Source organism: Biomphalaria glabrata, chromosome 1, assembly GCF_947242115.1.
Source record: "Biomphalaria glabrata chromosome 1, xgBioGlab47.1, whole genome shotgun sequence".
Classification (NCBI taxonomy): Eukaryota; Metazoa; Mollusca; class Gastropoda; family Planorbidae; genus Biomphalaria; species Biomphalaria glabrata.
Window position 1 is genome coordinate 57,417,093 of NC_074711.1, and position 14,166 is coordinate 57,431,258.

A 14,166-nucleotide genomic window follows, 5' to 3' on the forward strand; every position below is an offset into this window, starting at 1 on the left:
TCTCTTTTAGTTACTTTTGGTCTTCCTCTCTTGCTATCAATCTATCCTTCAGTCGCTATTGTTTTCTTGCATCCATGGTCTCGTGTTACTTCTGCGTGAGCGACTGAGTGTGTGTTGTATCAGACCAGCGTGAACAGTGTAGGGTGCTTGATAAATGGAAAGATTGATTCTCAGAGGCGGTAAATCTAGATATTCTATTTCTTAAAACGAATAAAGAACACAAATTGCCAATGAAATCTTGAACAAAATATTTACATGTGTTATGGCACGATTAGGAATGTCTTTATAGAAAGGGAAGTTTTGACAATGACGGGCGACTAGTAAAAACAAGACGGGGATTTGAGGGCCAATAGCGAAATGTAAACAGCCAACTTTTGACGGCTTTAGAGAGAGGCAGGTTGAACGTTGAGATTTAGTTTGACAACATTCGATGGTTCCCTTCGTTAGTATGAAACTTCTTCCACATTCGCTATCAGCGTCGACAAACTTAAAGTGTTGGACTTTCGCCTGGGTTATTTGACTTCGTTATTTGACAGCGTGGACGCGCCTAACAATGTATGTGCATACAATATGCATCATTAGTTTTAAGGAATAAAACGTGACGATATCGGAAGACCATTAGAAACTGTTGCACGATCGAACATATCTAATATTTCTTATTCAACTCATTAAACATAGGCCCTGAATGACAAAACTGAATAACTGAATCGACATTATATCGAGAAGACCATTATAAAATCTAATTACGAATTGACAACTTTAAATTTTAAAAACAAATTTCTCTTTCAGAAGACCAAAGGAGTGTTTGCGCCTAATCTGAGCAGATGCAAGCGATGGTTAAATCGGATTTTCAATAGCGATCTTACTGTGTGAGATCATGGCGTGTCGCACAGACTAGACAAAACCAATAGGGGCTTTAATCTATCAGAGCCATTAAAAATGAAATATTCCCGGATATCTTATGCTAAATTAAATAGATTAAATTAGAATTAAATTAACATAATTAGCTTGAATTGAAGCAAACATAGATCAACCTTTTAAAAATTTAAAGAAACAAAAAAAAGAATTAGGGCCTACCAACTTCATACATTTTCTTCCGTTATTGTTTGTTTTATATCCCCTCTCCTCCCCCCTTACCACTGCCCCTCTTTATCGCAGACATGTCGAAGGTAGACTACATTAAACTGTAATTGTTGAGCTGGCTGTTCCAGATTTCGTTGGCGTGGGAGTACATCAAACAACTCACAAGTGAGTCACAAATCACACATACACACACAATTGCTGCTCTTGAAAACCTGTTGCAGGCATCTCAAAGGCAACGAGTGATGCCAACTGCCGCCCAGTGCAGGCCCACCAACTCAACACACACACACACCAAGCATCGGGTCTCCTCGAGTACATGCCGTCAGAAAATGGGCACAGGTGTCGAGCGACGAGAAGTAAATATTAAAGCATAAACAGGCTGACAAACAATGAAAGGACACTCACGTCACTATCTTCTGCTAGAGGCTGGTGGTAATGGGTGCTGGCGAACGTAGACCTCTTGGCTACTTTCCTGTGTTGAAAATGGTAGTAGTCTGGCATGATCTGGAATGACAAGGGGAGAGAAAAAAAAAAGTTTAGCAGCATTGACAAGGGGAGGCAAAATGAGAGCAGTGAGGGTATTACATTTGACAAGTTCAAGTAGACAGGTTATCGTACTTGTTTATGAGTTATGTTTGATAACCAAACTATTTCCTAATAGAGTTAATCCCGAAATTGTAACATCCATCCTAGTTAATCGATATGTAATCGATGTAACCAATGGATTGGAAGGCTAACATTGATTATATTATTGAATCATTTTAAATACTCTAGCCATTCTCATACAACAATGGAATGATCCTATACAAAAAAGCCAAAGTACCCCGCGACTCCTAACTGTGTATCTTATAAGTACAAGATATAATCTAACAAGATACTGACCAAACTAGTGAGCTATGGGATAGTGTGATACTTCTGGATAGTGTCTTTGAATTCCTCCCCAGGTTCTAGTTCTTCAGCCCAACTTTCAGAGCAGTAAAAATGAATGGCTCATTTTCTTAGACGTACGTGTCATGGTGTGGGATATGTATAATATCAATGATATTCATGGTAGTGAGCGGATATGTATGGTATCTACGGTATATCTAATCTGTTACGGTATGTGAGATATGTATAATATCAATGATATTCATGGTAGTGAGCGGATATGTATGGTATCTACGGTATATCTAATCTGTTACGGTATGTGAGATATGTATAATATCAATGATATTCATGGTAGTGAGCGGATATGTATGGTATCTACGGTATATCTAATCTGTTACGGTATGTGAGATATGTATAATATCAATGATATTCATGGTAGTGAGCGGATATGTATGGTATCTACGGTATCTAATGTATTACGGTATGTGAGATATGTATGATGTATAACATTTAAGGAATGTATGCTGTATGCCCTGCTAATCTCTTTAAAAATAAACATTTGTGTATGAATCCCAGTTATTTTCAGGAGACTCCAAACAACTTTAATGGTTTGGTACCTGACATTAGTTAGTATAGGTCGTTGTGCTGGCCACATGACACCCTCACTGACTGTCGGCCATAAAAACAGATGACCTTCAAATATCTACCCGGAGTACCCGCAAACCCTGAAAGGAAGTACGTTACTTTTGTTCTGATGACATAATCCCATATCTTGATATTTTAAATTTTTTTTTGTCTTGAAAGTAGAAACGTTTGACCGATCTATTCGAGAGTGTTGTTTTTTTTTCAAACAAATATAAGCAGTTGCATGGGAGATTCAAAACATTCACAAGGGAACATTGGTTGCCAAATTTTGTCGATATTTTAAATGTAAAAGTATCCCAAATTCGCTTTTTTATAGAAGCTGCGTACAACCATCAAGAGCTATAAGAAAATAGCCTATGGTGGCTGCACTTTTAAATTATACAACGTTAGCTATGTCAGAAATAAATGCACAGGCACAGGCCACTAAGGCGAACACACACACACTTGCTATAGAGTGATTGCCAAAAGAGAAAGAGAGAGGGGGGTATCGGATTGCCTTCAACGTGTACAAGGGGGGACGCGGGTGCGGGGGGGGGGGGAAACAAGCAGAAAATTTAGAAAATTTGTGGAATGCTTTCTTCCACCGAGTGCAATAAATACATCAATGGCATGAAGAATGTAGTACTTGAATATGGGGGGGGGGCGCTGCTATAACCTTTTGATGATAAACAGAGCTTGTTGATGTTTCAAGAAAAGAGAATGGGAAGTAGCCATCACAATTTGATCTTAATCTGCTTGTGTTTGCTGATGTTGCAATGAAACCCTAAGGAGTCTTCAATGCACAGTACAGACTTCTCTTGTCTCTCATGTAAACATTCTTGGTTTTGATTTGATTTGTTGACTCGAGGCACATCGGCACAATTTAGGCCATGTCGTGCCTGCAGTCCCTCAAGGACCACTCTCTCTCCAAACAGCAAGGGCCAGATTCTATACAGTAATATAGTTAAAATTAAGGTCTATTCACAGTTAAAATAGTAAAGGTAGTAAAAATTTAAATATTTGGTAAAAATCTAATGTAAATAGTGCATGTTCACAAATTCAGAAATCACATCTTCGTAGATAGCCCCACTTCCCGAATAAAGCCCAGTACCTTCCCAGGGTCGACATTATTAAATAGTGTTTTTAGATTAGTGGCTCTAAAATGTTTCGCCCTGACATCCTGGTATCTGGGGCAATCAACGAGGATATGTTCCACGGTGAGGCGAGAGTCACAGTACTCGCAAAGTGGGGGCTCCTCTCTCTTCAGTACAAAAGAGTGCGTGATGTAGGTGTGGCCAATCCTAAGTCTGGACATGGTTGTGCTACCACGCCTTGTCAGACCCTTAGATGTGGGCCGCCACCTGACATCCGCCACAATCTGCCTGAGTTTACTGTGAGTCTCAGCCTCCCATCGGTTCTGCCACTCTCGATAGGTGGCAGAGGCAATACTTTGTCTCAGGTCCGAGTAGGGGATTTGGGTTCCTGACACCGCATGATTTAGGGCTCTCTTTGCTTCTCTGTCTGCGGCTTCGTTTCCCTCAATGCCAACATGGGAGGGGACCCAGATGAAGGTGACATCCCTACGGTCGGCTGTTATTAGGTCCAACAGCTTCAGGCTCTTATGTACCAATGGGATGTCAGTCTTCATCTGCCCCAAAGCTTGCAATGCAGATTTGGAGTCGGAGCAGATTATAAATTTCCTCCTTTCTGATGCCTTTACGGCCATAAGTGCAAGCAATATTGCGTGCAATTCGGCCGTAAAGATGGAGCAGCCATCGGGGAGTCTACGGGAGATTGTTTTGTTCCGAAAGGAGCAGGCACACGCGACCTTTCCCTCCATTTTGGATCCGTCTGTGTAGATGGTGCCACAATCTCCGTAGCTCTCCTGCAGTTCCCTAAAGTGGACTTGTAGTATGCTTGGGTCTGTATTTTCTTTTTTGAAATTAAGGAGGGATAAATTTAATTTGGGTTTATTCATTAGCCAAGGAGGATTCTGAGGGGTTTCTATTTTAGAGATTTGGTCAATGGGTGGGGTTAAATTTTGGATGGGTTCTCTCATTCGAAGGCCCAGCGGCTGTATGACGTTAGGCCTTCGATTGTATAATTCTACCTCTGTGGGGTTAAATATGGAGTCAAAAGCAGGGTTCGTGGGGTTGGATTTTAGCTTGACTATATACTGCATTGCAAGCTTTTTCATTCTTATATCCATGGGGAGTTCTCCAGCCTCCACATGGAGACTTGGGATAGGTGATGTACGAAACGCGCCGAGACAGAGACGCAGGGCAGCATTTTGTATTGGTTCCAGTATTTTTAGGTACGACTTCCTTGCTGCTCCATATATTATGGATCCGTAGTCTAGCTTGGATCGAATTAGACTCCGATAGAGCAGCAGCAAGGTATCTCTGTCAGCTCCCCAGTCCGTATGGCTGAGTACTCTTAGTATGTTTAATGACTTTTGGCATTTCTTCTTAAGTTCCTTAATGTGGGGGAGAAAATTAAATTTGGAATCTAAGGTGAGGCCTAAAAATTTTGTAGTTTTCACGACAGGGATCTTCTTTTTGTGTATAAATAGTTCAGGGTCTGGGTGGAGTCCCCTTAGATTACAAAAATGCATACTAACTGTTTTGGAGTCTGAGAATTTGAAACCATTATAGTTTGCCCAACCCTGAATTTTGTTTAAACATAACTGTAATTTCCTTTCTAAGGTGTTCATGTTTTTCCCATAAGTAAGAATGACAAAGTCATCAACATACAAAGAGCACTCTATGCCAGGGGACAGCGCATTTATGATGCTATTTATTTTAATGTTGAACAGGGTGACTGACAGAATGCTGCCCTGGGGTACACCCATTTCCTGGTCATGAGTGTCAGAAGCGGAGTTGCCCACTCGAACCTGAAATTTTCGATCTTTCAGGAATTCCTCCACAAAACGGGGGAGGTGTCCCTTAAGCCCCATAAGCGCCAGGTCACGTAGAATGCCATGTTTCCAGGTTGTGTCATAGGCCTTTTCTATATCGAAGAATACAGCTACTAGATGTTCTCTTCTGAGTAATGCATTTCTAATATAAGCTTCCAGCCTTACCAGGTGGTCAGTTGTTGTCCGCCCCTGCCGGAATCCGCACTGGTAGTTTGAGATCACTTTATTCCTTTCCAGGTACCAGACCAGCCTACTGTTAATCATTCTTTCCATGGTTTTGCAGATGCAGCTTGTTAGTGCTATTGGTCGATAGTTAGCTGGGTCAGAGCCGTCTCTTCCCGGTTTAGGTATCGGTATAACTGTGGCTTTCCTCCAGCTGTTTGGGAAAGCGCCTGTTTGCCACACACAGTTATAGACCCCTAGCAGGACTGCCAATGAGGGTTCGGGAAGGTGCTTGAGGAACTGGTAATGGATTTCGTCTTCTCCAGGCGCTGTGTCATGTGACTTGTCCAGCGATTCCCTCAGTTCCTCAAGCGAGAACGGTTTGTTGTAGTCTTCATTGTTCTCTGACCTGAAATCAATGGGGTGTCTTTCCTCCCTGGTTTTGACTTTTTGGAACTCTGGCGTGTAGTGTGCAGTGGATGATTTTTCCGCTATTGAGGATGCAAGGCAGTCAGCTATTTCTCTGGGGGACGTGACAGTTCGTCCTTGGTTTTTCAAATGCCCTATTGCATTTGATTCTTTCCCTTTGATTCGCCTAACTGCCTTCCAAACCGCTCTAGCAGAAGTTTTGGCATCCAGACTGCCGACAAAACTTCTCCAGGAATTCCTTTTGGCTGACCGTATGGTTTGTCTAGCCTTTGCTCTAGCTATCCTGAATAGCTTTAGGTTTTCCTGGGAAGGATTCTTTATAAATGCAGCCAGTCGTTTTTTCCTATCACCAATAGCACTTTTGCAAGCTGTATCAAACCATGGTTTGCTAGGCCGTTTTGGATTTGCAGAGGTTAGGGGTACAACTTTCCTGGCTATACTTAGTAGCTTGCTAGCAAAGGTATCAGCTGGGTTCTGTTCATGGAGGATATTTTCTGTGATATCCTCAGAGCATCTTTTTTGGAATTGTTCCCAATCGGCCTTATTCAGTTTCCACCGCTGAGGTCGTCCCAATGAAGGGAGATTGTTAGTAATGATGATTGGGAAGTGATCACTTCCCCGTAGATCATTGCTAACTGACCATTTAAAATCGTCCAGAAGTCCGGGGACGCATACGGTGAGGTCAATGCATGTGAATGATCCAGTTCCTGGGTGCAAGTAGGTCGGTGATGCATCATTAAGTATGCATAAATCATGTTGGAGGAAGATATCCTCCAGCATACGACCTCTTGTGTCGGTATTGTTGGATCCCCACATGGTGTTATGGGCATTGAAATCCCCAAGGATTAAATAAGGCCGGGGGAGTTGTTTCAATAGGTCCTCCATGTCTGTTCGGTTTAATGGAGCGCCTGGTGGTAGATACAGGCTGCAGCAAGTGATAACCTTGTGAAGGGTTATCCTAGCTGCTACGGCCTGTAGTGTGGTCTGTAGTTCTACCCTCTCATGGGGGATGCTATCCTTCACAAGGATACAGACTCCACCTGATGCTCTCTCTGCATCCTCAACATTCTTGGTGTAAGCACGGTAGCTTCGGAAGCTGATGCAATCTTTTAGAAATGTTTCCTGTAAGCAGACAGCTACAGGAGTCTCAGAGTCCATCAGTAGCTGCATTTCCTCGTAATTGGCCTTGAGGCCTCTACAATTCCACTGTACAATTCTGGAATCCATGGCTTATTCTAGATGACCTACTTGGAGCTATTTGGCCTTGGGAGGCCCCCGGGGGGGGTTTCCCTTTATTCCAGTGACCTTGGTATTTTTATTCTTGGGTTTGGATGGAGAGGAGGACATCCCCCTTTTGGGGAAAGTCTTTCTCTCTGGAGAGGGGAGATCCCTCTGGTTAGAGCGGAGGTTATTTCCTCCTCTCTCACCTCGGGCATCCTCTCCGCTTTGATTTCTCCCCTTAGGGAGTTGGTCAACCTCTAACTCAGTAGAGGTTGGGGTGTCTGGCTGGGTTCTCTGAGGAGAACCTGTGTCAGACATGATGTCTCCGGGTTCTCCCGGAGTATTGGTTTTGACATGCTGCTCAGTCTCCATGCTCTCATCAGCGAGCACAGAGAACCTGTTCTTTAGCATGACAACAGGGCTTTCTTGTTTCTTCAGAGGTGTGTTCTTTGGCGGTGTTTTCTTCTGAGTTGGGGGAGGAGGAGGGGGTGGTGGGGTCAATGTGTCCGTCTGTGTGGCTATGGATCTTCCTTTCTTAGCAACAGCCTGGGCGTAGGTCTTTGTCAAGCCGAATTGGCCCTTGGGTAGGGCCAGTACAGCCGATTTCGCCTGGCTAAAGGTACATCCGTTTCTTGCCTTGTACTCCTGCACGGCAACCTCCTGTTTCCACACAGGGCAGTCCTTGGAGTAGGCTGAGTGGCCAGCTTGACAGTTTGGGCATTTGAACTGGGCTGTGCAGCCCTTGTCCTCATGACCCTCTCCAGCACATCTGGCACACACAGTGTTCCTCTTACAGACTGCCGCGCCGTGTCCATAACCCTGGCACTTGAAGCACCTCATGGGGTTAGGTATGTAGGGCCTCACTGGAACTCGTAGGTATCCTGCCTTCACATACTCTGGCGGTGTCCTAGTTCCGAATGTGAGGATAATAGTGGCGGTTTTGACCTCCTCACCCTCCCTGCGCCTGGTAATGCGCCGGGCATGGGTGACTCCTTCAATGCCCTCCACTATTTCCTTCTCGGAACATTCCAGTAGGTCCCTAGAGCTGATTACACCTCTGCTGGTGTTCAGACTCTTGTGTGGCATGACTTCCACTTGGAGATCACAGAGTCTTCTGCATCTTAAAAGCCCATCAGAGTGTGTCTTGCTGTCTACTTCTACAAGGAGTTCCATTGTTTTGTGTAGCTTAGACACACTCTTGGGCTCTCCCACTACTGACTTGAGTCCCTTATAGATAATAAAAGGGCTCAACTTGGTCAGGCTTTTTCCCTCCTCTGTGCATCTAACCACCAGAAATGATGGCCAGGTGGCACAGCTTTTTGGGACCTCCTCTTTTTTATCGTCAATTCGTCGTTTCTTGCCCAGACATAGGTCTGGGGCAAGTAGTTTTGTGTGTGTTTTTTGGTCCATATATATTTTGGTTAATTCGGCACCTGTGCTCCCCACCCGCCATCGAGTCCAACAAGGGGACGGGCCATTCGGATGTCCAGAATGAGCCCGCCAGGGCTACACAGGTGCTATACTCAGTCAGCTGCTACATCGGACATGTGTCCGATACAGCAGCTCCCTGATTGACCCTCCAGCCACCGCCCTCCAGCATAGGTCGACGACCTATGCTGGTAGCTCGGCATGACCAGCCGGTTGACCCAGAGCGGGCCATCTGGGTCTCAGGTCTAGGGGAACTTGGAGCCAAAGTATTGTGTTGTTGTGGTTTATCCTCAGATAGCCACCACTCAAACACCAGGATCTCTTTATCCCCCCTTACCCGTCGCAGTCCACGGCAAACGGACTGGTCTAGGACGTAGTGAGAATTTAAAGTTAAGGAGACAGTGTGATGATCAATGAAGGCAGACTTAGGAAAAGAGGAGGCAGACACAATGATAGAAAAGAAGTAGGGCACTTTTGAGCTCCAAAAGTGCTAAGGAAAGAGGAGCGCAGTTTAACGTCATGTCTCGGGACGAAACATTCTTGGTGAATTACTCATCAGTTCCCTAGAGGCTCTGCCTGATTACGTTCAAACAAACCCAAGCCTGCTCTACGACAGGCACACAGACATGTCGAAGGTAGAAGAATGATCAACTCATCCAATTCCCAGCTCCACCAATAGCTTTATATTTTCATTGACATTTTCTACAGTATTTAAAATAAAAATAAATTAAAAAAAAAAAAAAACACGTGCCAAAAAAAAAAAAAACCTACAGGTCACTTCCTGTGTCTCCTTGTTTAAAATAGACCCCCCCCCCAGCCCTTTCTCAAGTTCTTTATAGACAGTCCACTATTTCTGCTGCCCATACATTGTTCAGTTGGACAAGAACAACACTTCGCTAAGATATTCTATTCAGATTTGTATTCAGTGCCGTAGTTACGCTTGTAAAGACACTTTATAGGATTTGATACATGAGGCCCTCTATAAGTCGTGTAATTAAATGGCAGTGCTAAATATTTCTTGGGGGCCCTAAACTATAGCTTGTGTTGCCTACAGGTAAAATCTGCCCAGTTATTATACAGTTGTTGTGTGTGTGTGTGTGTGTGCGTTCTTGTGTGTTTCTGTACATGGTATTGACTTTTTCTTTTCGCTCCATCGGTACCTCTGGGGGAGGGGAAATGGCTAAGAACAAACTAAGACCGGGGGGGGGGGGAATGGATGAGAACGAACTAAGACCAGAACGCGAGATAAAATGGCAAGGAAATAACGGGCCCAGTACCTTAGGAGTCAGTTCCAGCGTGAGGGACTTCAAGCCTCTTATCACTACACTATCTCATCTATATGCGTCTAGGAAGAATAATTGCATCCAAGGATATAAAAACTGGTCGCGTGCCAAACCACAGTCAGGCTGAAGGCACGGGAGGAAATGGGGGGGGGGGGGGCGGCGGAGAGATAAAAAGGTTGGATTTCTGCACGTTGCCACTGGCCCACCTGCTCGCTGGTATCGGGTCAATGATTCTTACAGCCTCCATGTCGCTTAGTTGATTCTCGAACTCAATCTTTTTATCCGCTTTTATAGAGATATTCCTCCGCCACCTTACATGAAATAAAAAAAAAAGGCCTACTTGAAGGTTTATATTGTATCAAACATTCGCTGTAGACCCGCGTTACATTTCAAAAGGGCTTTTTTTTTTTATTTCCCCGATGGTTGTGAATAGACCTCCCGCCGACTTAAGTGCAACCAATACCAGTTACAAGTTGAAGAGAACATGTTTGTTTTTTTTCTCGTTTGTTTTGTTTAGTCGGCTACTTTGTTAAGGGGGGACGAAGAACGACAATATATTTACATACGTTTAGCCTCGTTCTGAGTTTTATTGAAACTGATGGCAGCCCAAGGAGAACGCACCGAGACACATCTATTCTATGTGTCAAAACAATATAATGCAAGCTTGCCTGGAAGAATTCTAGTAGCGTTCATGTCCAAAGGAGGTCCTCGTATCGAACAAGAGACTTGCTTCAATTGCTTTTTTTTTTTTGTTTAACTCCGCAAGATCAGATGACGGGAGACCACCTACCGCATATCGAAACTCCGGTGATTTAACAACTATGTAAATTAAGTCTTAATTTATTTACTTTTAAGGGATTGGCGAATCGATGCATGAGTTCATTCCTAAGTGTGGGGGTATAACATTCGTGATGAGTGCATGACCGTGTTTGATGGCTTACACTCTGTCTGTCCAGTTTGATGGCTTACACTCTGTCTGTCCAGTTTGGAAACGATATTGAAAATCTGGTTTCACCATTGCGTTCATCGTATGCTCAACTTTTTTCAACGAGATCACGCCCTTATGTTTCTAAAATTAAATATGCATTTGATACATACTATTTATAAGAATGACGAACATTAAAAAGAAAGTCAAACAAGACAGTTCGTGTCGTTGTTGAAATATATCATTTTTATAGGGAGCAACTTTCAGCTATATGCAAGATCAGTGCACTCAGTTTCAATCTCTTTGGTGGACCTTCTGGGAGAAGCTTTCCAGCTGCATTTAGGAGCTCAGTAGGGATTCGAGATCGAACCCCTTTGATAGATAGCCAAGAGGTGCCATGCATGGCCCTTTTCTCAAGACTAAAAGCTTTATTGACAATTGTATGTTGCTATGGTTACGTTTCAATGGAACTAGGCACAAAGACATGTTTCTTTTGTTTTTAAAATGAAGTATTCATTTTTTTAATGCACACACAATGACACGTGTAAACCAGATGATAAGGGCAGTTAGCATTACCTACCATTTGATCACGAATGCATAATGAAAAAAACTAAAAAAAAAAATGTAACTCTTATCATCATCGTGCTTCAAATATCTTCTGCCCTTTTTGTTTCTACAATGAAGTTTGCATTTTGCACGCGCATACGTATCAATCAAACAGAAATGCATTTCGTGTTTCAATTTAAAGTCTATTCGACATTAGTTGGTTCAATTGAGGTCACTTGCATACATACGATTGAAACACCCTATTGACTTAAGTATGCTTGATTTAAACGTATGCTAATTGAGAACCAAATTCAAGAACCTTCTTTTCTTTCAATGAATAGCTACAACTGGTCGCTGATTGTTCATGGCCCACATCGAATTCTGAAGTTCTACGTAAAGCACTGGATAACAAAGATTAGAGCTAAGAAGATTAGTTTCAGAAAAATGATTTTAATGACTCAATTCTGGAGCAAATTTCGACAAGATCCGATGGTAACGACTTGCTATTTATAATTTAGAATAACATAAAGGTTGACTCCTGGTCAAGATTTGACATATCCTATCAATGTCATGACATCAATCAGTTGCTGCTTCTTCAACACATACATTTGTCATTTGCCAGCTGATAGTTTGAGTTTTTCTTTGTGCTTTAGAAATACCGGTATAAAGGTTGACAAATAAGCAACAATAGCAACAGGTCACCGTCAAGTATTTTATTAATTACAGTGTTTGACACGTAGATGCGCCTCGTGTTAGACTAATTTGATTTTGTCACATTTTTGACAAGTGTAAACAGTTTTACATATCGCGGGAGCTCTCGTTTCAGACGAAGAAACCAGACTTGAACTACTGGCCGACATTGCACAGTCCACAGCAGCACTTGAGCAGCTCAAGAGAAATAGGAAAAACAATGGCTAAGTCCTAGGAACATAATTCAGACTAATGTACTCCTTGTTCATGGTGACATTCTTGTAAGCTTGCAACTGTAGAACTAGAGAAACACTGTAGAATAGGAGATCGATCCAATTCATGGAATGGAGATGTCATGAACCTAGGTGACACATTTTTTAAAATGTACAGCAGAATCTGGATCGCAATAAAGATTAGGCCCAATGATGATCTTCATACCATTGTTTAAAAAAATGCATGATAAGACTGTGAAGACCAAATCACGAGATCCTCGTAGTGCGCAAAGACTGCATGGAACAATACCATGGACAAGAAGGAGAGACAGACACAATGGGAGGCAAGACCAACGAAAGGGCAAGCCTGTCAATGAAAGGGACACTAATCCTGGAGAGGGAACTATTCAAGTGTGGTGCGGCAACGGTACAACAGACTAAGGGACTGAACTGCGTCATCTTTCAATTCTTTTTCGTAAATTTCATTTTCTTAAAAAAAAAATAATAAGACTTGGCCATGGATGAACAAGAGGCAAGAAAGTTGAAAGACCTGAAGAGATAGTAGCTCAAAATTGGTTTAAATGTAATTATATTTTTTTATTTTAAAATCATTTACATACCTAGTATACCATATTAGTCCCAAGTGCTGCTTGTGTTTCGTTATTGTATTTTTAACGCAGTGTTTCTTATGCGACTATATGTGTCTTCCGTTCAGAAATGTAAGAAAACACCAAGAAAATGTATTAGTATTATATATGGCATGCTATACTTGAATAAAATTAGAAAGAATTCAAAGATCCTTATCTGTAACTCTGTGTAGGTACACAGAATATTATTTTTAAAACTTTCCATTATGATATACATGCACTTGGGATTAAAGAAATAGAAACAAATAGGTTCAACCTCTTTGCATTCTCTGTTAAACACCGGGTTTGAACAACTCTTTCCTACTAGTGGCTAGGAGGGGAGGGATATCATTTAAACAAGAAAAACATTTTTAAAAATACTTTTTTCATGCTTTTAGCTTTCTCGCTACACTCTGACCCTATCACTTGTTTGGACAAGTCGGGAAGGGGGTGGGAGGAGAAAGAAGGGGTATATAGGTGATCGCTTTTTAAATGCCTTTATAAAATTAAAATTTAAAAAAAGAAGTGAAGGACCTGAATTCAAGCTCGAAGGGTAAAGCCCCGCCAGGCTCCTCAATCTAATATACGAACTACTATGTCAGGGAAGTGCTTATGAAACTAAAAGGTTTTGTAATTACCTATCGTGTAGTTTCATACTTTTCTCAATACAATGTATATAGGGAACTAATTCAGCTTATAGCCACTCTATCATTAAGTACAATTTCTATCTCTTGTTCGAGATACCAATAGTTAATTAACTAATTTGTTAATTTTTTATTGATTCTTGCCTTGTCAGGTAGAGGAAATAATTGAGCAAAATTGTATATTATAATACTACTTTGAACTTAGTTCTCGTGTTGCTTTTTTTCCCCCCTGGTCTGAATTCCAAAGACTGTCGAGCACCGACCGAGTTCCTATTTGAACCACGTGATTTCCACAATACAAACACGAGGGGGGCTTGGAGGACGCCATTAAAAAGGTATAAAGGGCGCTGTGAGATTGAGTTTCTAAGAAGTCTGCTCAGGGGTAAAACCAGTAGCCAGAGAAACATATGTTGCAGGCACTACCTGGGTGTAAACATGATAGAGAGTTCGTGTCTGGAGAAAGTGCGTGAGGATGAACAGGCTTTCTTTTTTTGTTTTCTTCCTTTCGT

At 42.2% G+C, this 14,166-nt stretch overlaps 1 protein-coding gene across 7 annotated transcripts in view; it reads right to left on the reverse strand.

Annotated features, from left to right (window-relative positions):
* Positions 1-14,166, reverse strand: part of LOC106059132 (furin-like) — a 190,274-nt gene that overhangs the window by 158,001 nt on the left and 18,107 nt on the right. For all 7 annotated transcript variants that reach the window (XM_056004098.1, XM_056004097.1, XM_056004116.1 and 4 more), the window contains exon 2: positions 1,489-1,587. In XM_056004098.1, coding sequence (XP_055860073.1) covers positions 1,489-1,587 — 99 coding nt within the window. The remainder of the gene's footprint in view (positions 1-1,488; positions 1,588-14,166) is intronic.